Here is a 26,135-nt window from a genome sequence, read left to right as displayed (position 1 = left end):
TGTGGGTGTAGGTGGTTGTGTGTACGTGCACATGCGCACATATGTTCACGCCTATGTGGCCACGTGTATGTGCATGCATAGCATTCCTGTTTTGGTCAAAGGACACCATGCAGGAGTTGATTCTCTCCTATACTGCAGGAACCTGAGCTAAGATCATGTGCTGGTTGGTTTTTGTCAACTTGACACAATGTGGATATATCTGGGGAGAAGGAATTTCAATGAAGGAATTGTCTCCATCAGATTGGCCTGTGGGAATGTCCTTGGGGCATTTTCTTGATTTCTGATTGATGTAAGAGGGTCCAGTCCACTGTGGGCAGTGCCGTCCTTGGGCAGGTGGCCCTGGACTGTAAGAGAAAAGTAGCCAGACAAACCAGAGGCAGCAAGCCAGCAAGCAGCACTCCTCCGTGGCCTCTGCACAGCTCCCGTCTCCAGCTCTTGGCTGCCTTCGATGATGGCACGCAAAGTGCTAAGTGAAATCAGCCCATTTCCCGGTTGATTTGGCCTACGGCATTTAACACGGCTACAAAACTCAAACTAGGGCAGGTCACCAGGCATGGGGGCAAAAACTTTGCTAGACGAATCGTCTCGCCACCCCTCCCACACAGTTGGCAACTTAAAAAAAAAAGCGTATGTACACACACGCACATGCATGTCGTGACATAAGTGTGGGGCCCAGAAACAACATGCAGGAATTGGTGCTCTTCTTCCAGCATGTGAACCCTGGGAATTGACTCAGGTCGCCAGGCTTGGCAGCAAGTGCCTTTACCACTGAGCCAGTTCACCCACCCCCTTTCTTTATGAGGGGCTGAACATCACACCCTTGAAATGTATGGGTGCTCCTCAAGGTCTAAGGAGGCTGGTCATGTGGTAGGATATGACATGGGCACAGTGGCCATCCTGAGACCGAAGGGAGAGAACCTGTGTGTGTGTGTGTGTGTGTGTGTGTGTGTGTCTGTCTGTCTGTCTGTCTGTCCACACTACATCCTAAGAACTTCTGCAATGTGAAAGAGGTTTGGAGGAGACCACGGGTGAAGCTGGTGGCTTCAGTGGCCGTTCCTGGAAGAGTCAGGGTACAGACTCACAGAGGTCAGTTCAGAAGGGGATTTCTCTGGAGAGATGTCTGAGTCACTAACCTTTGGAGACTAAGGGCGTTCCATGTCCTGCAGCAAGTCTTGAAATGGACTGGCCTTTGTCAGTTTTTGAATAATTTATTTTAATACTTATACCCAGGAGTGTGTTGGCAAGTGCTTGGCCTCCAGCTATGGGAGTGGGGACTCTGATATATAGTGTCTGCTGATTTCTTTGGTGTAAATTTCCTCTATAGTGTTGGGTAGCACCGTACACATGTACTCTCCCAAGCTGAGAGCCCAGCCACCATGTTGTAGTCAGTGCACCTCTTCTGTGCTATGTAAACAGAAGGGAAGAGGGGCTAGAGCCCACACTGTGGAGGCACACATCATTTGAATCAGAACCTATTAGGGGGGAGAGATTGGGACACGCCTCAATCCCTGGTGTGTCCCACTGTGAGGCCCAGCGAAGGTAAGCCACTTGTCTGAGGCCCCAACAAACCACAGGAGGAGTATACACTCCACAACCCCATCTAAGCTTGATCTTTAACCTTACTGTAAGATCCCCGCTGGTTTCAGGCCCCTGAATTCGACCTCTATTGGCCACTCCTGAGACCTTGCTTAACCTAGATGCTGAACTTCTTTGCTTCTTGGTATCAGAAAATTGATCTTATTTCTTAAAAGCAAAACCCAGGTTCTAGAGTCAGGGTGTGAGCCTCAGGAGAGGCCTCCTCATATGTCTGAGGCAGGTAGACCCCTCTGGCCTCGCCTTGACCCACGGCATGCGCCTCTGCGGTATTGCCAGCCTAGACAACTCTGACCGGTGGGCAGGAGCCAGTGACATCCAGTTTACAGCTGGGCTCGACTCTGAACCTTTCCTTAAAATCTACAGCACATGGAGCACAAGTGAGGGCTGCTGAGCAAGGCCAGGAGAGGCCATGGCTCAGCGTGGTTCCACAGGTCCATACTCCTCTTTGGCCACAGAAGTGCACAGACCTCCCAGGTCTCAGCTCTCCCTAGGAGCTGATCTGTTTGGGAATGTGCCTCTGGTCTGACCTGCAGCCATCCTTCATTCTATGTCGTTTTCTCTTATTGGGCTATGGCCATGGTGTCCCCGCTCTGGAGGTGATGAACTCTGGGGTGCCACACAAAGGTATGCTTCCAAACATTGCTGTCAGTACTATTGAAGTCAGCCGTGTCAGTGGCTCAGTACCATTCATTTGTAAGTCAGGGGCTGCCGTGTGTTTGCTTTTCTCCTAACTGAAGAACTTAATTCGATATAATCTGTCAGCATTAATAGTAATTTTGCTGATAAATTCCTTACCATTCCTTTCTAGCACCAACTGAGGATCTGAAGAATTGAGTGACATTTCTATAATTAATCTTTCTATTCCCCATGGCTCAGTGGTTAAGAGTGTGTACTGCTCTTTCAGAGGACCCAGGTTCAATTCCCAACATCCATATTTGTGACTCACAACTGCCCGGAATTCTGACTCCAGGGATCCACCACTCCTGGTCTCTGTGGATGGACATACGTGCATGTGTGCACACACCCCCACAAATACACACAAGTAAAATAAACATTAAAAAAGAACATCATAATTGGAAATGGTGCGGTCTACTGTCCTTCCATCAGTTGGTAATATTTACCATCTTGTTATAAAATATCTTCACTACACATTTTACATTTCATGTTAAATGAGGATTTATCCAAATGTTTTGCTTGCATTGTGCGGCTTATACTGTTTGCCCAGAGTGGTGCTACAGTTGACTGCAATGATAAATCTGAGCCTGGTTAAGACACTGGTTAACTGCCCAATAGTAAGAGGTTGACCAGTGGAGAACTCAGAACACAGACGTGTCTGTGACTGGGTGAGAGTCTGAGGGACAGAGGATGGGAGTGTGTCTGGAGGGCCCACCTGCTCAAGAAGAGCATGCTCTGGCGGTCATGAGCATCCGCTGGACACTGGTAAGGAAGGTTCTAGCAGTTTTCTTTTACCTGTCAGCACCTAGAATATGCTGCAAAATATAATGCTACCAATCAACTGAACGTGTCCTTCTGTTCTACCCAGATAGAGGTCGTGGGCGGGCAAGGAGAAGCTCTTCAAGTGCTGGTCTTTGGAGACTTTCTGTCTTCTGTGTTGGACAGCATTGAGTGGGAGCAGGAGGAGGAACAGGGCACGTGGAGCCCTCCGGTGTCACACCTGTCCTGCAGGCATCAAGAAGTTATCCAGCTTCCTTAACCTTTGCATTGAAGCTCATGGGCAGGCCAGGCATCATGATTCCTCAGCCCTTGACAGTAGCCTGTGCCATGCCATCTCCCTTGTGCCTGCCCTGGCTGTTTCTGTCCGGCAGCAGGTTGTCTTGCCACTTTTGCAGCTTGGTCTGCTGCCTGTTCCTCTGCGGCTACTGCAGCTTGCCGCTGTTTCTTCCTGTCCCTTAAGGGAAGCCGTTCATTGGGCTAGAGCTGTAACACCCAGGGCTGGCAGCACAGGCTCTCCCAGTCCACTCACTAAGTGAGTCTTAGCAACTTGTTTAGATAGTCAAGAAGGGTATTTAGACCAATCAGGTGATACCTCACATGTAAATTAAGGTTTGTGTTTGCACCAATCAGCACACTTTGCATATAAATGAAAATGTGTGTTTGTACTAATCATTGTGTTTTCCCTTTTGCACCAATCGCAACAATCCCTCAGCTAGGCCGCTGGGAAAACGTGCTTCTTAGGCCTTGGTGGAAGTGGTTTCAATGTTGTCTATGATGCCTGATAGCAAACTAAGTTTGGAATGAACCCTTCCACACAGTCCTGGCTGAGGCTGTGCCCTCAGGACTCAGAGCCACAGCTGTGGTCCTTGTGAGTTTTTTCCAAGGCATCTGCGAAGTCTTCAAAACAGCTGGCGTTGGTGCAAGGTAATCTACCAGTTGTTTGAATGTCTCTTTGCTCAAAGCAACAAGACTCCAACAGCTGCCGATTAGTCAGATTGCCCAAACCCCCACTGCCCTTACCTATTTATAGGAAAATGAGTACCAGGATTCTTACAATAAAAACTCAAACAATTTATTAACATTCATTACAATTTTAAGGGATTTTTAACAGTACTTCACACCTGCCCAGTTCCCAAGAGAGCGCTGATCTCCATCCGCTGTCACAATATTGCTTTTAAGATACAGGTGAAAACTTGGATGTGCATTATTGTTGTTGTTGTTATTATTATTATTATTGGTTACTGTAGCAAAGTTCCAGAGACTAGAGCTGTGGCTCACAAACATTTATAAGTACCTATCTTACAGTCCAAGATTAAGGCGTCAAAAGGCCAGGGTCAGGCAGACCTCAGACTTAAAGAAAACCCCATGTTGAAAGTGGGGTTTCAACCCGGAATAGTGTGCCTGGGTCCTGATTAGTTCCCCTGGGGACTTTGCATGTGCAATGGCAGTGCTGGCTCTCGGGAGCAGTGTTGTTCAGCCCACTGTCACTACTACCCACCAGGGGCATGGCGAGTGCCGGCTGGAGAGCAAGACTTAGCCCCAGTAACTTGCCCAAGTGGTATAGCCAGAAAGTGGATTCAGGTAATCCAGGTGATCCCAGTTCCCCTTCTCAGTCACCCCTGGCTTTTTAGCCTCTGCTTGCCTCCTTTCCCCTCTCTATAAAATGGGCTGACAATGGTGGTTGTTGGGATGACTAAGTCACTGTATAGTACCTGGTGCGCAGAGCATCATCCTGTGTATCAGCTATATCGTGGTATTTGGCTCTGCTGTGCACACCGAGTGGCTCTAATGTGGCTCCGATTTGCCTGTGTGTCTTCTGGGGTGTTGCCCCAGCTGAAGGGCACCTTCTCGTGGTGACACCATTTCTTCTCATTCTCTGTAAGAATCCCTTTCCCCTGCCATACAATCCTTCCTCATCCTTTTCTCTTTCTTTGAGCCCCAGCCCAGACCATGGGGCCCTGTCTTGGCCCTGCAAGGGAACTTTGCTCGATACTGTTTTCCCCTAGCACTGAGCTCGTCAGTTCAGGGAGCCGCGTGCCCAGGCTGTGGACCACCTCAGCCTCACTGAAATTCACCTACCCTGCTGGGAAAACCTTAACTGCTTTAATGGCCCAGCAGAACTCTGGTGCTTACGTTATTTCAGAGTGGCTTCCTGAGGATGCACATGCCAATTCAATATCCTCACCCCATGGGCACCCTCCTTCCCCACAGTGCGTCAGTCAGCAAGTGTGAGCCGTGACCTACTTACTCTTTAATAAAAAGCAATCACCCCCTCGCCGGAGCCGCATTCCACCAGTGAAGAAGAAGGGCAGCCTGCTGGAGGTGGCGGGTGGCAGGGTTTGCTGCCTTTGTGGTCTTTTATGAGAGTGTGGTGAGATGTGAGGATGGCATAAAGCATCATTTCAGCCAGCGAGAGGCTGCTGGCCATGTGGAGTAAACCTTACTGGGTGGGAAGAACTTCTTGATAGATCCAGGCCCATCACCCACTGGGGGTATCTCTTGGACCCTGTGTTTTGAAAGGGCACACAACATTGCCACCGCCCCTTGACGTGGGTAGTATTGTTATGAAGTAGGGTACATGGGATAGAAAAGGAGCAGACAGAGACAGTGTGGCAGCGTCTTGGAGAAGGGTGTATCAGTCTCCTGTACTAGAACTTATTTAGGAAGTGTTCACATACATGTGCTGTGGTAGATGATAGTGTACACTAAGTTCCTGCCCCTGGGGAGAACCGCTGCTGCTGAGGGACACAGCTGGAGTGAAGGCTGCTGGCTTTCTGTGCCCAAGTGCTCCTGGGAAACTTCTGATACAAAGAGGGGCATCCTACCGTCTTTGGAGAGCAGGTCCGGCTTCCTGGAGGAAGTGCTGCCTATAGACCCGAAAGAGGCTCAGGGGTTTACCCAGTGAGGGAAGAAAGGCTCCTGGTGTTCCAGGTGTAAGGCTAGGACCAAAAACTCATGCTTCCACCCAGCCAGGAGAGAGCTGAGGCGGGGAAGTCAGCTGGGAGGTTGGAAGGAGTCCCTTGCAGGGCAGATGGCAAGGGAGCCTTTCTCCAAGTGGGAGGATGTCTCCCATCAAACTACAGACTGACTATAAGAATGTGTGCTGCTTGGAGAAGCAACAGAGCACAGCCCTGGGGAGCAGCTGCCTGGGAACAGTCCACATATGGGGTGGGGGTGAGATACGGGGCAGGATACAGAACAGGAGGCCTCGGGAGGGGTTTGCATTTCTGTCGTTGGGGTGGGGTTCAGTGGGAGCCACAGAGGGATCTGAGCAGGGGATGTCTGCTATCCGCTGTGTTTAAGAAGGCCGTGCCTGCATTAGCTGGGAGGTGCCCAGGCAACGGGTAAGGAATAAGGATTGAACTGAAGAGGGTGGATTGGAAGGTGGTGGGCACAGATTTGGAAGAGGGCTGGGGTCAGGAAGAGAGGATGCTAAAAGGTGTGTGCTGGTCTAGAGGGTAGATAGCTGGGAGACAAAGCCTCTCCCTCCATCGTGTGGAGAGAGCTGAGGCTGAGAGCTGAGTAGAACGGTAGGGTAGCGAGCGAGCTGTGGGAAATCCTTCACGTCAGACTCACCCTAGGGTCTGTTAGAGCAGAAGCTATTTTTCTGAGCTGAGGAGGAATACAAATTTCTGATGGGTGTGGCACTGCTTGGGGTACAGACTGGGTGTACCTTGGGGTACAGTGGGCATTACCTTGGGGCCTAGGGAACAAGAGTTAGAAATGCCCTCCAGTTAGGGTTGGGGTTTGCTCTGGGATCCAGCCTGCTCAGTACCCATTATCCTTCATCTTCTCTATGTCCCTTCCAGGTGGGGTCCCCTTGAGCTTCCTGGTGTTGGTGACAGGCTGCACATCAGTGGGCAGAATTCCAGATGCAGAGATCTACAAAATCACCGCCACCGAGTTTTGCCCCCTTCAGGAAGAGGCCAAAGAAGAGGACCGCCTGCTGGCCTTGAAGAAAATCCTGAGCTCAGGGGTGTTTTATTTTGCGTGGCCCAATGACGGCTCCAGTTTTGATCTGACCATCAGGGCGCAGAAACAGGGCGATGACTGCTCTGAATGGGGGACCTCATTCTTCTGGTAAGGCACTGGGTCACAGAGGGCAGATTCTGGGTAACACCAGAGCCAATGTCTTCCATCGTGCGCCTGCCTGGGGTGCTGGATCAGCTCTGGAGTGGCACTTAGAGTCTCATTTGCTCTCTCTACAATGAGAAAAGATAACTAATCCAGCATCTCTACCCTGTGGGCTTTGCTCCAGGCGTGTATTCATGTGGTCCCAGGTAGATCTAGAAAAGAAACTCTGTTCCCTGGGTAGAATATTGGGGCTTTACTTACTCAGGCCTTCTCTTCAGTGATGCTCTCCTCAGCTGGTCCAGAGCCTTGGATGGCGGATCTGCCATTGTGTGGAAGCTGAGAGGGCAATGGTGGCAGGGACCGTGCTCACGCCTTCTCTAGAGCGCCGCTCTCCTCACACTTGCTGAGGATAAGAGAAGTGGGCAGAAGCATTGCGGTGGGAATCTGCTGCTTGTTTTCTTGCAAGCTTTGTCTTTTAATGCTTTAGCCCTCTGGAGCCACACTGGTCTCCAAGCTAGACACAGAAATAGAGGCTTGTTCTTGCCCTTCCTTAGTGCCTGCCTGGCTTTGCCCACAGGAATCAGCAAAGGCTCCCATGGTAGGCTAAGGGTCCTTTCTATAGGGCTTCAGCTCCCTGCTCATGAATTCCTCACCTCTGTTTTGATTTTGATAAATCAACCTTTGTCTCACCCCTAGCACCCCGCCTTTGTGTCCTCCCAGGTCCTCTCCAGTTTGCCAGTTTATGTGGTCAGGTTTGGAACACCTATGAAATCCTTCCTGTTTTGTTGTGATGCATGCTCTAGTGCATGCATCTAGGTGGGGACGGAGTCTGAGACCCCGTCCACATTTCTAACCAGCTACCCAGGTGTGCTGCAGACCATGCAGTTAGTTGAAAATGCCAGGTGCTTGCTGGACCTTCTGTGATATCTGGTTATTCTTTGGGGACCAGTATATTCCTTTGCACTGTGGCCCAAGGCTGGGAAGGTCTTGTGCAGAGGTTCAGAAACAGCAATATCTGTGAACACAAACGAGGCCGTGGCATTCCTTGGAAAAAGGAGATCCTGGGCATCTGGCTTACCCCAGCACTTGCGTTCCTGCTTTCCCATTGAGCGTTCTGCAGCAGAAGTGAGACAGCACAAAGCCATGGGGGTAAAGAGGTGGAGCAGAGGGGGCGTGGAGGAGAGGAGGCACTATTGTGCCCCTTTTGAAGCAGATACCAGGCTAGATTTGGATTTGGGAAGAGGGACTGTCTGTGGAATGCACCGGGTGGGCACTCACCCCGGCCCCTGAAGCTGACCACATCAGAGTCAGCAGGCAGAGTGGCCGCAGCCAGGTCACCCAACCCCACTGTATGGTGCTGAGGTCTGAAAGCCATGGCAGGAGGCAGATGGAGTCCACGTAGGATACAGCCGGTGAGCACAGGAAAGAGCACAGCAGTGGGGTCATCCTGCCCCAACGGTTGTCACTTCCTAATACACTCGAGGCCTGGCAGGAAGTGCAAAGCTGTCCCTCATTGAAGGTTCAGATCTCCTCTAAGCTGTCCTCCCTAGAGCCACTTAAGTAAATTGACCAGAGCTGTCCAGTTGACAGCATCTCCTCTCCATCCCCCACCCCCCCCCAGTGACAGGGGACACAGTGGCACGGCTAGCTGATCATTTAATGTATGTTACTAAAGGAGCTTATTGTCTGAAGCCCAGAGAGTGGCTCTGAAAGCAGCCTGTTTTTGTGAGCTCTTGGTTCTCAGCCATCGTCACACACAGCAGTCCTGCACCTGTGGGAACCCACATGGTGGGCAGGGCTCTCAGGGCTGACTGGCTGGGTGCGGGTGGTAGTGGCTGGCAGTGGTCACATTCCCAGAAGCTGGCCTCAGGGCAAAGGCTTTGAAACACAGAGATCCTCCACTCACACACATCTCCAGGGAATTGAGCTCTAGGGCAGGAACCAGCTTCCTTTTTTTAAACAAATAGGCCATTGTGACCTAGATTTGTTCCAGACCCTGCAAGAGAAAGTTCCCCAGTGACAAGTCTCAGACTGGCACTGTTCGGGCCTCCAGGGTATGAGGGAGGCTGGTTGATGGTGGGGTGGGGGATGGGAGGATAGCTCAGCCCTGTGCAACTGTGGGGCTTTCATCCAGGACAGCTGGAGTGTGCAGTGACAGAGGACTCACCTAGCATGCATAAAGCCCTGAGTTCTATGTCTCGCTACAGTCAATCAATGAATCAGTCAATAAAATCAAACTCTCAGACTTGGGTTTAGAACACCACACTGCATTTGCCGACTCTGTGGTCTTGGGCAAGCATTTTAGTTCTCCTGTCTCCGTTTTATTAAATGGGATTTCTGATAACAATGCCTTCCACGTGGGGCCACGCACAGATGGATTAGAGCAGTCCATGCCAATAATTTTGGAATGCCGCTTTGTGGTCTTTAGCATGTGTCCTGTTTTTGTTGGTGGTGTTTGTTTGCTTTTTGCTTTTTTATTTGCTTGTTTATTTTTCTCTCATACTATACACCCTGACTTCAGCCTCCCCTCCCTCTCCTCCTCCCAGCCTCACCCACTCACCCCAGATCCACTGCTCCTCCATTTCCCTTCAGAAAAAAGCAGGTCTCCTGGTGATATCAGCTGAACACGGCATAACAAGATGCAATACAGCTAGGGACAAACCTCATATCAAGGTTGGGGATGTGTCCTGTTTTAACCATTACAATCACCACAGACTGCAGAACCCAGTATAATCTGCAGGGTGTGGAGAGGAAAGAAATACTCGAGCTTTGACCAACTTTTATTTCCATCTGATCCCTATTAACTTATTTTGGATTTCTTTACAGTGCTTTCATTATATTCACCTCACTCTGTATGTGTGCATATGGGTAATGTGTATAAGTGCATGCATATTTAATACAGTCTTATGTCATCTTATCTTTGCCTAGTATTATTACTTAATCGAAACATGAGTAATGTTCGTTTAATGTTTTAGAGATGATTTTCTCTGTGTAGTCCTGACTATCCTAGAACTCGCTCTGTAGACAGGGCTGGCCTTGAACTCAGAGATCCATCTGCCTCTGCCTTCTGAATGCTGGGATTAAAGGCAGGTGCCACTACTGCTGACTAAAACTTGAGTGATTTTGTAAAGAGTTATTTTAGTTATGTGTGCATGTATGCACATGAGTACAGCTGCCCACAGAGATCAGAGGGGGAGGGAGTTGAGTCCCCTGAATCTGGAATTACTGGGGGTTGTGAGCTCTCTGATGTGGGTGCTGGGAACCATACTAGGATCCTCTGCAAGAGCAGTGAAAGCTCTTAACTATTGCGCCAGGTCTCAGACCCATGAGTAACTGTTTTATTCTAATAAAGAACATGGCAGACGTAGTTCTAAACAAGCTCTTCTTAAGGTCCCTGAATGGGTGGCTTCCTTTCCAGTTTTGTTCCCTTTGGCCCTTAAGGTCACCTGGAAGTAACTTAAGGAAAGGACTTCTGACCTCTTCCTCCTGCGCATATCATACTGGCCTTGCCATCTGGAGTCTCAGAAGCACAGAACTTTCTGAATCTATATGTTCCAACTGTAGGACCCACTGGAGAACAGTCATTGTTAGCCTCTGTTGGGTGATAATTCTTCCTTGGGGACATGACAAAATGTCTCTTCACCTTAGCTAAGGAACTCACAGTAGCCTGGAATAATAACACAACCAAAGAACAACCTGGTGAACCACTGAGCTCACTTAGGTTACTTGCAGGAGTGTGGGTTAGAGTTTACTTAAAGAAGCCTGGACAACTCAAAGGCAGCTGGATTACAGGACACATACTCCAGTGTGGGTGAGAACTTATGAAAGCTAGAACCATGTGCAGCTCTCTGCACACTTGCAGGCAGGTCACAGGTCAGCTTCTCCTCTCCTTAGCAGTCCTTGCTGGTTATATAACCTGAAGATGGGAAAGGCCTTATAAATCTGCTAAGTTTCAGGGACTTCTTGAGACTTGTGAATTGTTTACTTCCTTAGCTTAAGGAATTTCTGTTTAGAATTTTCTGAATTTTAAAGAGCCTCCCTTTAGAACTTCTGAGGCTTAGTGTGTTTCCTTCCAGGACATAATGTTTCCATTTGGATGAAATTGCATGTAACAGCCTAGTAGAGCAATGGGACCTACGGGGAGCTCCTTAGTACTTGGCTCTGGGTGCAGCATTTGTAGTGTCTGGTAGGGTGACCCAAAGGTGGGTCTCTGTTTTATAGGAACCAGCTCTTGCATGTGCCCCTGAGGCAGCACCAGGTGAGCTGTTGTGACTGGTTGCTGAAAGTCATCTGTGGGTTGGTGACCATCCGCACAGTGTATGCTTCCCACAAGCAGGCCAAGGCCTGCCTCATCTCTCGCATCAGTTGTGAACGAGCAGGCACTCGCTTCCTCACCCGCGGTGTGAACGACGATGGCCACGTGTCCAACTTCGTGGAGACAGAGCAGGTGAGTCCCCAGGCCTATCCATGGCACAGAGTCAATGCCTCCCACGAATGTGTGCTTTCTGTTGTGAGTGGAAGAGACCCTGATGCATGTGAGCAGGTTTCTGACCATAGCTTTTTCCTGTGTGTGTAATGGAGCATCTTCCTGTATGTGTGTAATTGGAGCATCTTCCTGTATGTGTGTAATTGGAGCATCTTCCTGTATGTGTGTAATTGGAGCATCTTCCTGTATGTATGTAATTGGAGCATCTTCCTGTATGTTTGTAATTGGAGCATCTTCCTGTATGTGTGTAATTGGAGCATTACTTGAAACTTGCCTCTGACTTGGCTGGTCTGTCTTTTTGATTCACAGCTCATTCTGAAAAGATAGTATTTGCTTAGTGTGTGTGTGTGTGTGTGTGTGTGTGTGTGCGTGAGTGTGCCTGAGAACCTATAACTGAACCTAGAGCTCACCAATTTGGCTAGAATGATTGTCCGTCAAGTCCTAGAGATGTTCCTGACTCTGCCTACCGAGAGCTGTGATTATCAGCATGCGCCACTGGATCTAGAGTTTATATAGAACCTCAGGATTGAACTCAGGTTTTCAGACTTATGTGGAAAATGCTTTCCCAGCTGAGTCATCTCCCACCCCTTCTAATGTATTTTAAGAAGAAGGACTCAAGCATGGGGGCCATAGCCATAGAGAGGAGCGCTTACTCCAGGAGCAGTTGACAAACCAATACAAGTTGGAAGTCTTTTTAGGGTAAATAAAGAATGCAATAGAGTAATGGAGGAAGACACTTTTTAAAAAAATCTGTATCAGCAGTAACTTTATTCTGAAAGCCTGTTAGAGCCTGGGAGTGTGATGGTGTGTTGGAGCAGTTGCTGTCAGCGCCCATGGAGGAGAGCCGTCTGTAATACCTCCTTAATTTCTTTTCCTAGCTTCTGTTCTCACTCCCCAAGACGCTGTCTTGCACCTGTTTTTTTGTGTTTTGTTCTTACTTGCTCCCTGAGTGCCACCTTGCAGAAGAGCGGTGGGATCAACTGCAGGAAGGGAAAGCCCAGGAGGCCCAGGTGTGATCCCAGTCTGGGCTGCAGGCCCCCTGTGTGTTCCTACAGCTTTGCGGTGCTCGCCATGGTGTGAGAGGTGTCCTGTGAGGGCACCAGTGAATTCAGCACAGATGTGGATGTTACCGTCCACCGCACGTGAACCTCTGCGTGCTCAGACCTTCAGTGATGGTTCAAACCAGTGTCGGGGTCCAGTTTGCAGAAACACTGTCACCAAAGGTGAAGGCCCCTGGTGGAGTCAGAGGGAAGTTGGAGCAGGAGCCCTCAAAAGATCTGTGGGTATAGTTACGACCTTGGGGAACAGTGCCTTGGCCTTCTGAGTGTTGGCAAGGCTTTATTAAATAATGATTGGATGAAGAAAGAATACATGCTCCGCCGTGGAAGCCATTTTCTTTTTTCTTGTTCATGTCTTCTCAGTGACAATGACCCCCAAGGTTCTTGTGTCCACCTTCTTTGCCTCATCCCCTTTATTTTTATCTGGTATCCAGGTAGAAAGCTGTGTTGTTAGGGATTGGCACGCACAGGGTTTGAACTTGGTACCGGAACTGGTCAGAGATCATCTTTGGTCGAGAGGACATCCTGAGCCCAGCATTTTTTTTCCCACCCACTCAGAGGGAAGAGGGCCACTTATTTGGTCCTGGTGGTGGAAGTCCCCAAATGTTTAGCTTTCAGCCAGCTTAGAAACACTGTGGTTTCTTACTGTATCTTATAAAATACATCTTTAGGGGAACAACTGCCCTGTCCTTTAAGATGGGACATTAGAGAGGGCAGGGGAACAACTGCCCTGTCCTATAAGATAGAACAGTGGAGAGGGCACCCCGTGAGTTTCCTGGGTAATGAAGTGCCACACACTCAGTGGTTGAGACAACAGGCATTTGTTCTCACAGTTCTGGAGGCTGGCTGGCTAAAATCAAGGTCAGGTAGGTCCATAGTCTCTTGAAAATTCCTCGGGAGGATCCATTCTTGACTCTTCCAGCTTCTGTGGTCCCGTGTGAGTGGCTCCCAGAAGCATCTTCCAGTCACAGTCACACTGGATCAAAGGGCTCAGCCACCCCCGGGGTGGTCTCAGTTATCCAGTTACATTCACCAAAGTCCTCTAACCAAACAAGGTCACAGCTGGAAGTCCCGGAGCCTAGGACTTTAACATGTATCATACTGTTTCTGGAAGGGGCACAGCTGAACCCATAAACACTGGGGCATAAACCTCCTCTTAAGGGCAGTGCTTTGATTGCAGGGGAAATCCTGTGATCTTTGCCTTTCTAAGTAAAGCCAGCATTTCCACAGGCTCTGGCTGGGGCTTTTGCTCTGGTTACGCCGTTTAGGGCACCTGGTGACTCATCTGTCCCCTTATCACATGTTACTTGTTACTACTCAAGATTGAGGACCCTGCCGTGTATCTACTAAGTCTCCACCTTGGGGCAGCCCCACTCAACTGGGCCTTAGAGTTGAGAACGGGCTAGCCATACTTCCAGGGATATGTAGAGCTGGTCTCGGTCCGTTTTCTGCCGCCTTAACACAATACCACATCCTGGGTATGCTATAAAGAAAAGAGATTTGTTTTGGTCCGCAGTTCTGGTCTATGGTCGAGGGCCCACATCTGGTGCGGACTTTGCTGAAGCATCCTGAGAGACAGGGCACCGTATGAGTGACAAGCAGCACACAGGAAACCTAGTCAACATGATTTTTAATGTGAAAACCAATTCCTAAAATAACTCGGTAACCCATTAATTGAAGGAGTGGATTAATCAATCCGTGAAGGCAGAGTGCTAATCACCGTTTGATGATGGGGATTAAGTTTTAATATGCTTTTAAGAGGGTCAAGCCTGGGGGGAGGGGGGAGGGGCGGGAGGAGGGGGAGGGAAATGGGAGGCGGGGAGGAGGCGGAAAATTTTTTTTCAATAAAAAAAAAAAAAAAAAAGAGGGTCAAGCCATGGGGGCTTGCTGCTTCCTGATTTCCTGGGGTGGGAGGAGGGATTTCTTGACTCCCATAAGCCTTTGTGGTCTTCTCGTGTGTGTGTGTGTGTGTGTGTGTGTATGAGTTGTGTTGTGTTTTAATTCCCTTTTCCTCCTCTGGCCACGCTGGCATCTGTCTAAACTCACTTGACCTCACTCCCTGTAGCAGGGGCTGTTCACGGACAGACACTACCATCTGCTGTCCGGCCAGAACAACTGGCAGCTGAGAGGGTGTAACTCAACCCCACATAACTGACATGAGGACTATGATCTTAAACCCAGAGCTAGGCTTGGCTCAACACGTGCATTTGAAGCTGCTTCTGGCAGACAGGCCACATGGGGCACAGGAACCCAGGCTGGCTCAAGCTGCCAGAACCCCAGGGCAGTCTAACTGCATGAAACTGGGAAATGACCTCTGGGATGGGCCAATGGCAACTGAGAAACGAGCTATTGGCTTTTCAGCAGGGTCTGCTTGTGGGCCTCTTAGCCCCTGAGTGCCCATTGTGGGACCTCTTCTTCCCATCATTTTACCATACCCAAGTGGGGTTCAGGCCTACAGTAGCATAGGATACCTCCTGCCCCTGCCCTGGCATGCAGGTGTGTGTGTGTGTGTGTGTGCGCGCACAACAGAAGTAAAACAGGAAGGCCTCCTCCCTCCTGGAGGTGCTTCCCTAGCAAAGGCTCCTCATGGTCACCCGCTGATGGAGGTGCTTCTGATGACCACAGGAGACTGGAGCCAGGTTGAGGGTGCCACAGCTGTGGCCTGTAACATCTGCTGAGCCCGGGAGAAGTAAGAGGTGCACTGGGCAATGAGCAATAGAACCTGCACCGTGGCCTGGGAGAGGTTCACCCACTGAGGACTGTGGTGATTCCATTGGAGCCTGGTTAGATGGGGCAGCTCAAAATGCGCCCTGGAGTCTGAGCCCTGTGGCACTACTTTTGGTAAATAGGACAGATAATACACTGTGCTTGGAGGCCTTAATGTCAAAACAGTTCAAAGTGGGTCCGCCTCCAGCCAGGAAATGTGTTACTGGCTCTTTCACCTGTCAATAAAGAAGTGGCAGGCTGTGGATCTGGTCACTCACCAACGGTGTAAGCAGCAATTGATGACGTCAGTACCATGCCCCAGCAGGCAAGGGAGCTTAGTGGGAGAGTGCCAATCTGGTACTGGTACCCTGTTTGCTGTTGGTCTGACCCTGCTAGAACATAGCAAAGCTACAGTCTTAGGTGAAGTCCTGCAGATGTTACTCAGACGCTTGACACAGGCATTATTCGCCAAACAAATAGGGGAACCACAGAGAGAAGAGTGACAAGCCAGATAGATGGCTCAGTAGGTAAAGATACTTGCCACCAAGCCTGACAACCTGAGTTCAAACCCCAGAATCCATATGGTAGAACAGGGGTTCTCAGCCAGTGGTCATGACCCCTTTAGGGAGTAAAAGGACTGACCTTTTCACAGGGTTCACCTAAGGCCATCAGGAAGCACAGATATTTATATTACAACTCATAATAATGGTAAAATTATAGAAATGAACTTGCAGCAAAAATAGTTTTATGGTTGGGGATCACCACAACATGAACTGTGCTAAAAGGTCACAGCATTAGGAAGGTTGAGAATCACTGTGGTAGAAGGTGAGAAATGATTCCTGCAAGTTGTCCTCTGACATCTTCACGTACGCTTGAGAGTACTCATGCATGTGCACACACACACACACACTCGGAGCAGGAGAGTGAGCCCTACTTGTAGGATTTCTACTTTTGACTTGCATTAACATTTTCCTGAGGAATAAGTGGAGTTCTTGTAAACAGTTTGTGTGTGTGTGTGTTGTGTGTGTGTACAAGTTTGTGTCCACATGCACATGTCTATACAAACGTTCTGTGTTCATGCATCTGTGTGGTGTGTGCGTGCATATGTTATATATGTTGTATGTTTTATGTCCCATACAGTGTGTGCTTGTGTGATGCTTGTACATTCATGTATATGCATGGTGTATTTGTTATGTATGCTATATACTTGTGGGTATATATGTATGTATGTTTATATGGCATGTATACACATGTAGATGCATACATACTGTGTGTCCGTGTGGTAGATGCCTTCTCTGGCTTCTGGGAGGAAGTCTGGGCTTTTCTTTTTTTTCCAGCTCGGCTGTGAGTCATACCCAGTTGGCTCCATCTGCAGCAGTGACTCAACTTTGCAGAAAAACAAAGCTCAATCCCTCAGCCTGTCAGCAAAAGGGTGCATGATAAATATTTGGCTCTTGACAAGCAGGCCATCACCGAACAGAGGGAGCTTAGGGTGACTGTGTTCTCCTGAGGGTGCCAGTGGGGAAGCATGGGTTTGGGGTTTTTTTGGTTTTTTTTTTTTTTTTTTTTGGTTTTTTAAGACAGGGTTTCTCTGTGGTTTTGGAGCCTGACCTGGAACTAGCTCTTGTAGACCAGGCTGGTCTTGAACTCACAGAGATCCACCTGCCTCTGCCTCCCAAGTGCTGGGATTAAAGGCGTGCACCACCACCGCCCGGCTCGGAGGCATGGGTTTGTAAATACTGCATCTGGAAGTAGAATCCTGGAAGAGCCTTTCACGTGAAGCTCTCCATTCTCAGCCCTCCACAAAAGAAGCTGCTTGGGGTGGCCCTCCTGGCTGCACAGTACCAGGCCCCCCATGGCATCGGCACTGGGGTTCCTGTTCATCTTCTGGGGCTCTCCCTAATCTCCTTCCCTATCTTGTCCATATTTGCCCCCCCCCCACTTCCTGCAGCCTGGCCCTCCCTGCCCTTATATGCATCCCTGCTCAGCCTTCCTGGCTCTGAATGGCCTCATCATCCACACACAGCAGTGACGTTTTCCAAGTGACCACTCTAGGCTGGGAGAGAATGTACCTAAATTTACTCTCGGGGTACCAAGTGACAATCCATTTAGAAAGGGAGGCAGGATAAAGTCATTTCAATAAGGTGCCTAGGCCACACTGCTGGGCACATGGGCCTCTCCAGAGACCCTGTGGAAATGGCACCCGTGGGAGGAGGCAGCCCTGTGGGTGTTGAGGCTATTCTCTCCCCCGCATAGAAGCCCCATGGAACAACATTGTGCCGGTTACTGGGTTATACACTGGATGATGGGGTGGTGGGGCAGGGGACACATACAGATGATTTTTATGGGGAGAAAGAGAGAAGGGGTCCCAAGCACAGCCTCCAGCACTGAGCTCAGAGGGACCCAGGCCGAGGCAGAATGTAGTGTATAAAGTCCAAGATCATCAGAGAAAAGCGTTGAGCGTCCTTAGCTTAGGTCAGATTCTGGCCTTGTAAATGGTTGTCTTCATGTTAGCTAACTCGGTTTCTTTGTCAGGGACAGTTGGTCTTGTGTCTTTGATCTCGTGGGGGCAAGCTTTCCTGCAGTGGGGCAAACAGAATAATAGAGATAACACATTCGCTGGCAGCCAGTACCGAGAAACAGACAACCTAGTGTATTTTCCTCTGGAGACTAAGGCTAGAATTACGTTTATAGCCTAGATACCAGGCTCATGGCATGCCTGTCGTCCAGAGAACCTCAAGGCTCACTGTCCAGCCCCCTCCCCCTGAGGAATCACTAATGCATATGCCATCTGAGCATGATCTAGCCTGTGTGGAAAGCTACCCTGTAAGAGCAATGGAAAGGACTCACGGCGGCGCCCATGGTGGCCTTGCCAGGCCTGGGTAGGGTTGCACAGATAAAGGCCACCATCTGATAACCACTGCAGCCACCCCCAGGGCCTGCTCGGGACTTTATTGTTTGTATCCTTTAAACTCGCATTGGCTCCTCTATCATTGGAAGCAGGTAGGCTACTACAAAACTGGTGAGCAGGGGCTATTACCAGGAATTTAAGCAGCATTTATTTCTACGGGGTGGGGGGGCTGTGTATTGTAAAAAGCTATTGTGTGTGTGTGTTAGTTGGTGGCATGTTTGAAAACACAGTGGCGCAGGGCTGAGGCCGCAGACAAGTTCACATTGAGCCTTGGCCTGTGCCATGATGGTAACCAGTGGCATCTTCAGTAGAGCCGATTTATTCGGGTCAGTCCTTTATCAATAGCACCTTAGTTACCGAGTAGGTAAAACAGAGCCCTCTGGAAAGGTCTTAGCTAAACCCCCAGCACAGCTGCTTCTGGTTGTAAAGCAGGAAATGCGTGCTAGGTCATTAGGTAAGGGTGTGTCCTGGACTCCTGCACATGCAGGTCAGAGCACAGACCCCTCCTCAGAGGTCAGGCAATAGCCCCATACCTTACTGTCTGGTGGGTGACGTCGGAGCAGCTCCAGTCCTGCCAGGTGAGAGAGCAGAGGGCACCGAAGTCCACCGACTATCCTCCAGGCTGGTGTCAGGTCACAGGCACCGGATCCCGTTACAAACCAGGACGTTCAGTTTCATTGAAGAGTCCCTTTCTCTTTCTGTCTCCTTGTGCCGCAGACAATTTACATGGATGATGGAGTATCGTCCTTTGTCCAGATCCGAGGCTCTGTTCCGCTGTTCTGGGAGCAGCCGGGGCTTCAGGTAGGTAATTTGCACAGAAGACTTTCCACGGTGTCCGTGCACGGCTGGTCTCTTTGAGTAGCTGGAGTTTGTTTCTTTAAACGTTTCTTTCCTGGTGCCGTTTATGGTCTTGTTCCTTGGCCCAGCTGTGTTGAGCTAAACTGTGAAGAGAAAGAGAGAGATTCACAGGTACACTGGGTGTAGTCCATGGTCTGAAGACCGTGTATATATTAGCTGTTTACGTTGTTCAGTGAGGGATCTTCCGAGGAGGCGAACCAGAGAGGGCTTGGGTGGGATTGGCTTCAATGGGACCCTAAGCTGAGCGTTTTGATAACATATCTGGCAGCTGGGAATCCTCTGGAAGGCTCCAGAGGGTCTGCTGGACCCTTGGTGGCCACATCATGGGTCTGGTGCTCTGCGGTGCTTGTGTGGGGCCACGTGAGGATTGCTGAGCTTTCCCGTGATTTCTAAAAATACCTAACGCCATGCAAAGTACAGCGTTGGGCAGTGCCAGGGGGATTCGGCTTCTGCGTCCCGAGAAGAGTTCAGGGACTGGGGACATGGTCCAAGGACACAGCTGTTGTCACTGAAAGTCACGCTGCTCCCTCAAGTGGGTTCTGACACGGTGCATCTGGGGAGAGTGGAATGGAGGTTCCTCCCTCTCCTTGCTCCGTCGGTTCTGCCTTGCATGGCCAAAGTGCCCGAGAAAGCTTCTCCCTGGGTCTTCAGTCTTCGGCTTCTCTTACCAAGGGCTCTTGTGGTATGAGGTTTGGATGCTCAGCCAGCAGCCCAAGAGGCCAAAAGCGCTGGTGCCAGGTTCTCAGGAATGATTGACACAACAGGGCTCACAGTGCCCGGTCTTGGGCTCAGCTTCTTAACCCAGCCTGGACTTGTCCCCAGGGCTGCCAATACATTGTGTCATGCTGACAGCACTGGTCACATCGCTGTCAGCCCTTAGAGTAAGATGGATGGATGAAGCGTCTCATTCAGGTTATGAGTTCTGGGGCAGGGGTGAGGATTTGTTGATATTCCGTTTTCTAGGTGAATGAAGATGCCCAGTGGCACTGAGAGGCAGAAGAATGCTTGAGGTTGGGTTTGCTTGTGAGGAGAAAGTTCCCCTGGAGGCCTTCCAAGGGTCTTTCCTTGCTGTTGTTGCCGTTTTCGTCTCGCCTAGGCTAGCCTTGAACTTGTGGCAGTCTTTCTGCCTCTGCCTAACAAGTGTGAGGATTACAGACCTGTACCACCATGCCCAAGCTCCTAGAGGTCTTGTTGTGTTTTAAACACCTCTCTGGTGTTTCCTAGTAGAAACTCCATATTTAAAGTATACAGGCCAGTGAATCTTAGCATTTATAGAGTATGTAACAAGCTCTGCATTCTCAGTTTAGAATAACTGTTTTGTTTTTTACTAGTGCTAATCAAATCCAGGGCCCCTGCAGACTAGGCAGGAACTCTACCATTGAGCCACACCCCTGCCTCAAACTTGGAGGTGTGTCACCACTGCTAGGACACTCATGCCACCGGCCATCACCCTCTTCCCAGCTCCAACTCAAGCCACGGGATCCCCCAGCCTGCCCCATCTCTATAGAGTCAGAACTGGGAGTCAGGACTGAAGCAGAAGGCCCTGCCGACCTGCAGCCCCACTCCATCTATCTCCAGAACTTGCATTTCCTGAGAAAGCTCCTTATGGCCCAGGATGTTTGAAGGTCCCCACCCCATCTATCTCCAGAACTTGCATTTCCTGAGAAAGCTCCTTATGGCCCAGGATGTTTGAAGGTGCTTGAAATGTGTTTTTCTCCAGATGTGGGTTCCTTTGAGCTCTGTTTGAGGAATCCCAAAGATCAAGTGAACTCGGGATACAGAGGAATCTGGGAGGCTGCATTATATTCATGCAAAACTTATCAGAAACCCAAAGATTGATCATGACCGCCTTAGAACATTGAAAGGACTTTGAAATTTGTCTCAGCCTCCCAGCTCTAGAAGGATCCCTTCTCCTGGACCTCTGAGAGAGAGGCTATGTTCTAGGTCCAATGGGGGTCCTGATGATTAGAAAAATCTTCCTTGTACCAGACCACTGTCTATCTGCCTGTCTCTCTGGGACATTCAGGGATGCTGGGAGCAAGTCTCTCTTTTCTTCTAAGGTTCTCTTGTAGCTCTTGTGTAGTTTAGGGTTCTGTCCTCTCCAATGTGTTCCTGCTCTTTTGAGGGTCTTTTGTCTGATTGCTAAGCCTCTCAATGTTCTGGTCTCCTTCATCTAAAACACGAGACATAGCCTATTGATCTTCTACCTGTATAAATGAACTTGGTCTCCAGTGTTGCTGACACAGCCTGTGTAGTCATGGTATGGCTGTGTCTCAGATGGACATGGGCAGGATCAAGGCAGTTCCCCTACCCTTTTAGATTCCTGACACTCGTCCTTTGGCAAAGCCTCATGGTGTCTTAGACACAGGTTAAAAGGCTAGCATTCATAGTCTTATTTGGGATTTGCTATTTTTGGGATCTAATACCTGTATTTATACTCTAAATGTCATCTATCATCAAAAAGAGAGAATATCATCTCCAGAGAGGTGTGGGCAGCTCTACAAGGGGTCTACATTCAGTAGCAACTATCAGGCTAACATAGGTTCTGCATGTCTCCCCCTCCACACACACTTTTATTAAAAATACTTTCTGTTCTCATACAATATATCGTGATTACAGTTTCCCAGGTCTTTTTTTCATTTCCAATTTTGCCCTTTCTTCCTGCTTAGGTAGGATGAAACATCCCCAGATGTGCTGAGGAAGGGTGTATATTCTGAGTTGCAATTCAGTGCTTTCTTGGCGGGGGTGGGGGTGCTGTCCTAGGGATATGAGCCCTGCAAGGGATGAGGAGAAGAGTTGGGAACGACAAGGCTGGGCCATGATGCTTCGTCTGCAAAGAGTCATGGGCATGATGTCCCTCAGCACGGACTCCTAGATCTCTAGTCTACCGGGCACCGTACACTTTTAATAATTTGTCTGCCCCATGCCGGTAGCTGTCCAGTTTATAATAACCCCAGCGAGAACTTCACCCTTAAAACTCAAGCTCTTCTGGCAGAGCCTATGATGGGATGTATGCATAATTTTATTTATCTGGGGGAGATTACTCCTGTTGCAGCGTCAAGATCCCATCCCTGCAACTAGCGCAGACATGTGTCTGCCACATGTGAGTCCGGTCTGTGAAGTTCACATGATGGAACCAAACGGAAGAAAGATGCAGAGTAGATTAGGGCATCTCGTCCGCGTCCATCTCTTCTCTCTCAAAGTCTGCTTCTCGGGTTCTTGGGAATGTGGTGGTGCTGGCGCCTCTTTGTGTGCTAGTCCCATTCCTCCACAGGGAAACGAGACAGTGTATGGCACAGACGGTCCTGGCGTGAGTGAGTGAAGGGGAAGTCCTCCAAGTTGAAATGAACGAAAGTCAAGGCCAAATTAGCCCATGTAATGGGTGCCGTGGGTTGGTAAGCCCGATAGAAAACAGCCGCATGTTTGCCCCAATCCCTGGAGCAACCAAGGTTGCCAGGTCATCCACCTCTCATAGGAATTCAGAGGGTAAGCTGTGAAGCCAGAAAGATCTGTGCATCCCACATGGTAACAACTGTGTTTTGAAGAAATTGTTTTCTTTGCTAAACCATAGTTTACTGTTCTATAAAGTAAGATTAGGAAATACTTGCCCTCGTGGGGTTATAGAGAAGATTAAAAATCACAATATGTAGGTGGAGATTGCTCATTCATTTCCCGGCTGTCCAGACATGAAATAATCACACAGAAACTGTATTAATTTAAACACTGTTTGGCCAATAGCTTAAGTGTATTCTAGCTAGCCCTTACATCTTAAAATAACCCATTTCTATTATTCTGTTTATTTCCGTGTGGTTGTGACCTACCAGTAAGGTTCTGTTCAGCATCTGTCTCCTTCAGTGACTACACAGCGTCTCTCTTTGACTCCACATGCTTGCTCTCTCTCTCTCTCTTTCTCTCTCTCGCTCTCTCTCGCTCTCTCGCGCTCTCGCTCTCCCTCTGTTCTGATTTCCTACTTTACTCTATTAAGCCATTGGCTGAAAGCAGCTTCTTTATTAACCAATGGCAATAAAACATATTCACAGCACACAGAGGGGAATCCCACATCAACAATACATCTAGAATTTGGCATTGTGTTTAGACTCACAGTGCTCACAATGGTAGCTGTGGCTAAAAATAGTAGAAGCAAATGGAGACTAGTACAGCATATTGGGAGACGTGTGGCTCTGTGTCCTGGAGCTGGTAAGAGTTCTGTCTCCTTCAGAAGGCTCAGATGTAGCCTTGGAACACAAAGAGCATGTCTTCGGTGTTTCTCTGCTGTGCCTCACAATGACAGGAAGTCAGAAGTCCTAGGCACACCGGTGGAGCATTTCTGTGTACATTGGACATTTGGGATCAGATGTAGCCCTTGCCTTCAAGGAGCAAGGGACAGGCACGTGTCAGTGTCACACGCGTAGAGCTGTGACCGAGGAAGGCTGAGATCTGAGCAGCAGAGAAAGAAAGTGCTGTCCTGGCCCAGGCAGGTAGAAGAGACCACTCAGAGATCTAGAAGGGGTCCTTCAGGATTTTTGTCTGGGTTGACTTGCGGACTAGAACGACTCGGGCAAACGAGGCAGCATAGGCAGAGGAACGGCAGGTGCATCGTTGTGAACCTCGAGGCTCTTATCTAGGGGATGGCACTAGCTTCATGTTTGGGATCCCAGGTGTGAGTCACTTTTGAGGTCTGGTGGTGAAGATCTGATTTTTACCATTCGTCTGCTTCTGTCAGCATGGCCGCGGCACGGCCAGTCGGGAAGAGCGGTGCCACGGCTGCCTGATAAGCTGTAGAGCAGTTGGCACATGCTAGACCGTGGTCATAATGAGAATCCCTAGAAGTGTTCCCGAGGAGACCCTGACGGGAGCTGCTGAGATAAGCATGGTGCCAGCCTCGGGGTGGAAGCGGTGGGCACCGCAGAGCCTGGAGATGTTGCTGCTCGTGGTCACCAGGGCTCCTGAGTGCAAGCTGAACCTCTGCTGTGACCCTAGAAGCTGTTCTTGGGGTTTGGACTGTAACTCAGTTGTGTAAGCTATGGGATAAAATGAATAGTTTTGGGGTTCAGGTGAGGATCATCAGTCCTTTAGCCAGAAGGAAGAGGCTGAGGTGAAGAAGAAGAGGGGGGACTAAGAAAAGCAACATAGGGCCCATGGGCAGCTTATCCTGCCGACTGCAGCTCCTTCCTGCTGACATACTTTCGCTGGAGGTAGGTGATGCCAGAAAAGACTGTGTGGTGCAGTGTTAGAGTGGGCCGGAGGTGGAGGGAAGACTAGCCGAGTTGGAGATGGCAGAGTCAGGGCACAGGGCCTGAGGAATGCAGACTAATGGCTCTCCCCCTCTCCCATTCCTATCCAAAGCTCTTGCCGCTTTAGAAGATGGAGGGCTTCGCCCTGTAGCCGTGATGCCAGAAGACCCAGAGCTCCCTGCAGCCTTGCACTGTGGGTTCAGCCCCAAGCTGCTCTTGCCCTGATGTGCCCTCGCATACTTTTGTAACCAGAGCAAAAGGGGTTAGCAAGAGACAGGAAATGAGTCAAAACCTGTGCTGCCAAACCACAAGAGCTATGCATCTAGGAATCAGCTGGAGGCTTCTGGAACACACATTCCTGACTCCACCCTCAGAAATACGGCTCAGCAGATCTGAGCTGGACCTGCCAACTTAGCGTTTCTAACTTGTCTCCAGGCGACCACACTTTGGAACCGTCTGGCCAAGACTCCATTCCTTTCCACCCATCTTCTACCCTGGTTATTCCTGTGTGTGTCTCGGAGGGTGTCCTTGATTTCCCTGTGTTCCCAGGAGTGGGTTCCTTGTTAGCACTGATGTTACATTAGCCGTCGTGACCTGATCGAGATAGTTGTGCCCATCCCGTTCCACTCTGGGCTGGACTGCGCCCTTCTCTTGCTGTGCTCTGGCTTTCTCCCCATGGCCTGTCTTCCCCTGCGGTGGTAGAAGGAGCACAGATGGAGAAGATCCTCATGCCACACTGTGGAGCCGCTAGTCCCAACGCAGTCTCCACCATATTAGGCCAAGTTGTGCAGAATTGCTGAAACCTTTCACCGTTTCCGGGTCTTTCTGAGGTGACCAGAGCTAGATGAGAACCACCTAGGTCAGGGACTCAGTTTCTTCACTGTGTTCCTGACTGGGTACTCAGTGACACATTGAGTCAGGACTCAGTAACTAAGCAATGTATGGCCTAGGTGATGTTTATAGCAGAGCGCTCTATAGCCTGGGCCTGGACTTCAGGCTGGGACTCAGGGAGACAAGCAGACCTCTCCAGTACTGCAGCTGTCGCAATAGCCTCTGTTAGGAAGAATAGAAATGGGAGATTTTGCTGGTTGGCATGGTCCATGCTATAGTTAGGGGGCCTGCAGTTGCAGAGACCTGGGGATGCCAATCCTTGCAAGGTTGGGAGCATTGTTAGCAGAGTCAAGGGAGCCTGGCCTTAGCCTGCCCGAGCAGGGAATGAGCCACAGAGATGGCTGAGCAGGTGCCACATGCAGTATGACTATAGCGTTAGAAAGTCATCGTCTTGGCTCAGTGAGCATCATCATCATCATCATCATCATCCTGAACATCATCCTGATCATCATCCTGCTCTACCTTTCTGCAGGTTGGCTCCCATCATCTGAGACTACACAGAGGCCTAGAGGCCAACGCCCCTGCTTTCGAAAGGTAAGGTCTGTAGGGTACCATCCAAGACCTTCCATCCTCCATTTAGATGGCAGGGCAAGGGGCGGGATGGTGAAAAGGGGAACCCCAATCCCAAATCAAATCTGTCTCTTGCTTTCTTTGACCCTTTACCCAAGAAAGGAATTTATAAAATGAGATTTTTTTTTTACTTGTTCTCAAGTCTTCTTAAAAATGAATTCATCAATGTGTAGGCAGCACACTAATTATTTTATGTTATTACTCCTGATTATTAAGGGATAATCTGAATTATATCAGCACTATTTCTGGTTAAAAGTAACATATTAAGATTTTTTAAGTATAGAAAGGTGTAAAGT

General features: G+C 49.5%; 1 protein-coding gene across 8 annotated transcripts in view; it reads left to right on the top strand.

Moving 5' to 3' along the window:
* Synj2 (synaptojanin 2) overlaps nt 1-26,135 on the top strand; it is a 101,617-nt gene that overhangs the window by 37,180 nt on the left and 38,302 nt on the right. For 7 of the 8 annotated variants that reach the window (XM_057751120.1, XM_057751103.1, XM_057751111.1 and 4 more), the window contains exons 3-6: nt 6,861-7,131; nt 11,347-11,572; nt 19,004-19,087; nt 25,742-25,803. In XM_057751120.1, coding sequence (XP_057607103.1) covers nt 6,861-7,131; nt 11,347-11,572; nt 19,004-19,087; nt 25,742-25,803 — 643 coding nt within the window. Of the gene's footprint in view, nt 1-6,288; nt 6,396-6,860; nt 7,132-11,346; nt 11,573-19,003; nt 19,088-25,741; nt 25,804-26,135 lie in introns of those variants that run through there. The other variant, XM_057751137.1, reaches the window with a different exon arrangement.

Source organism: Chionomys nivalis, chromosome 2, assembly GCF_950005125.1.
Source record: "Chionomys nivalis chromosome 2, mChiNiv1.1, whole genome shotgun sequence".
Lineage (NCBI taxonomy): Eukaryota > Metazoa > Chordata > Mammalia > Rodentia > Cricetidae > Chionomys > Chionomys nivalis.
Note: the sequence above shows the minus strand (reverse complement) of the source record. Positions and strands in the feature narration are given on the sequence as shown.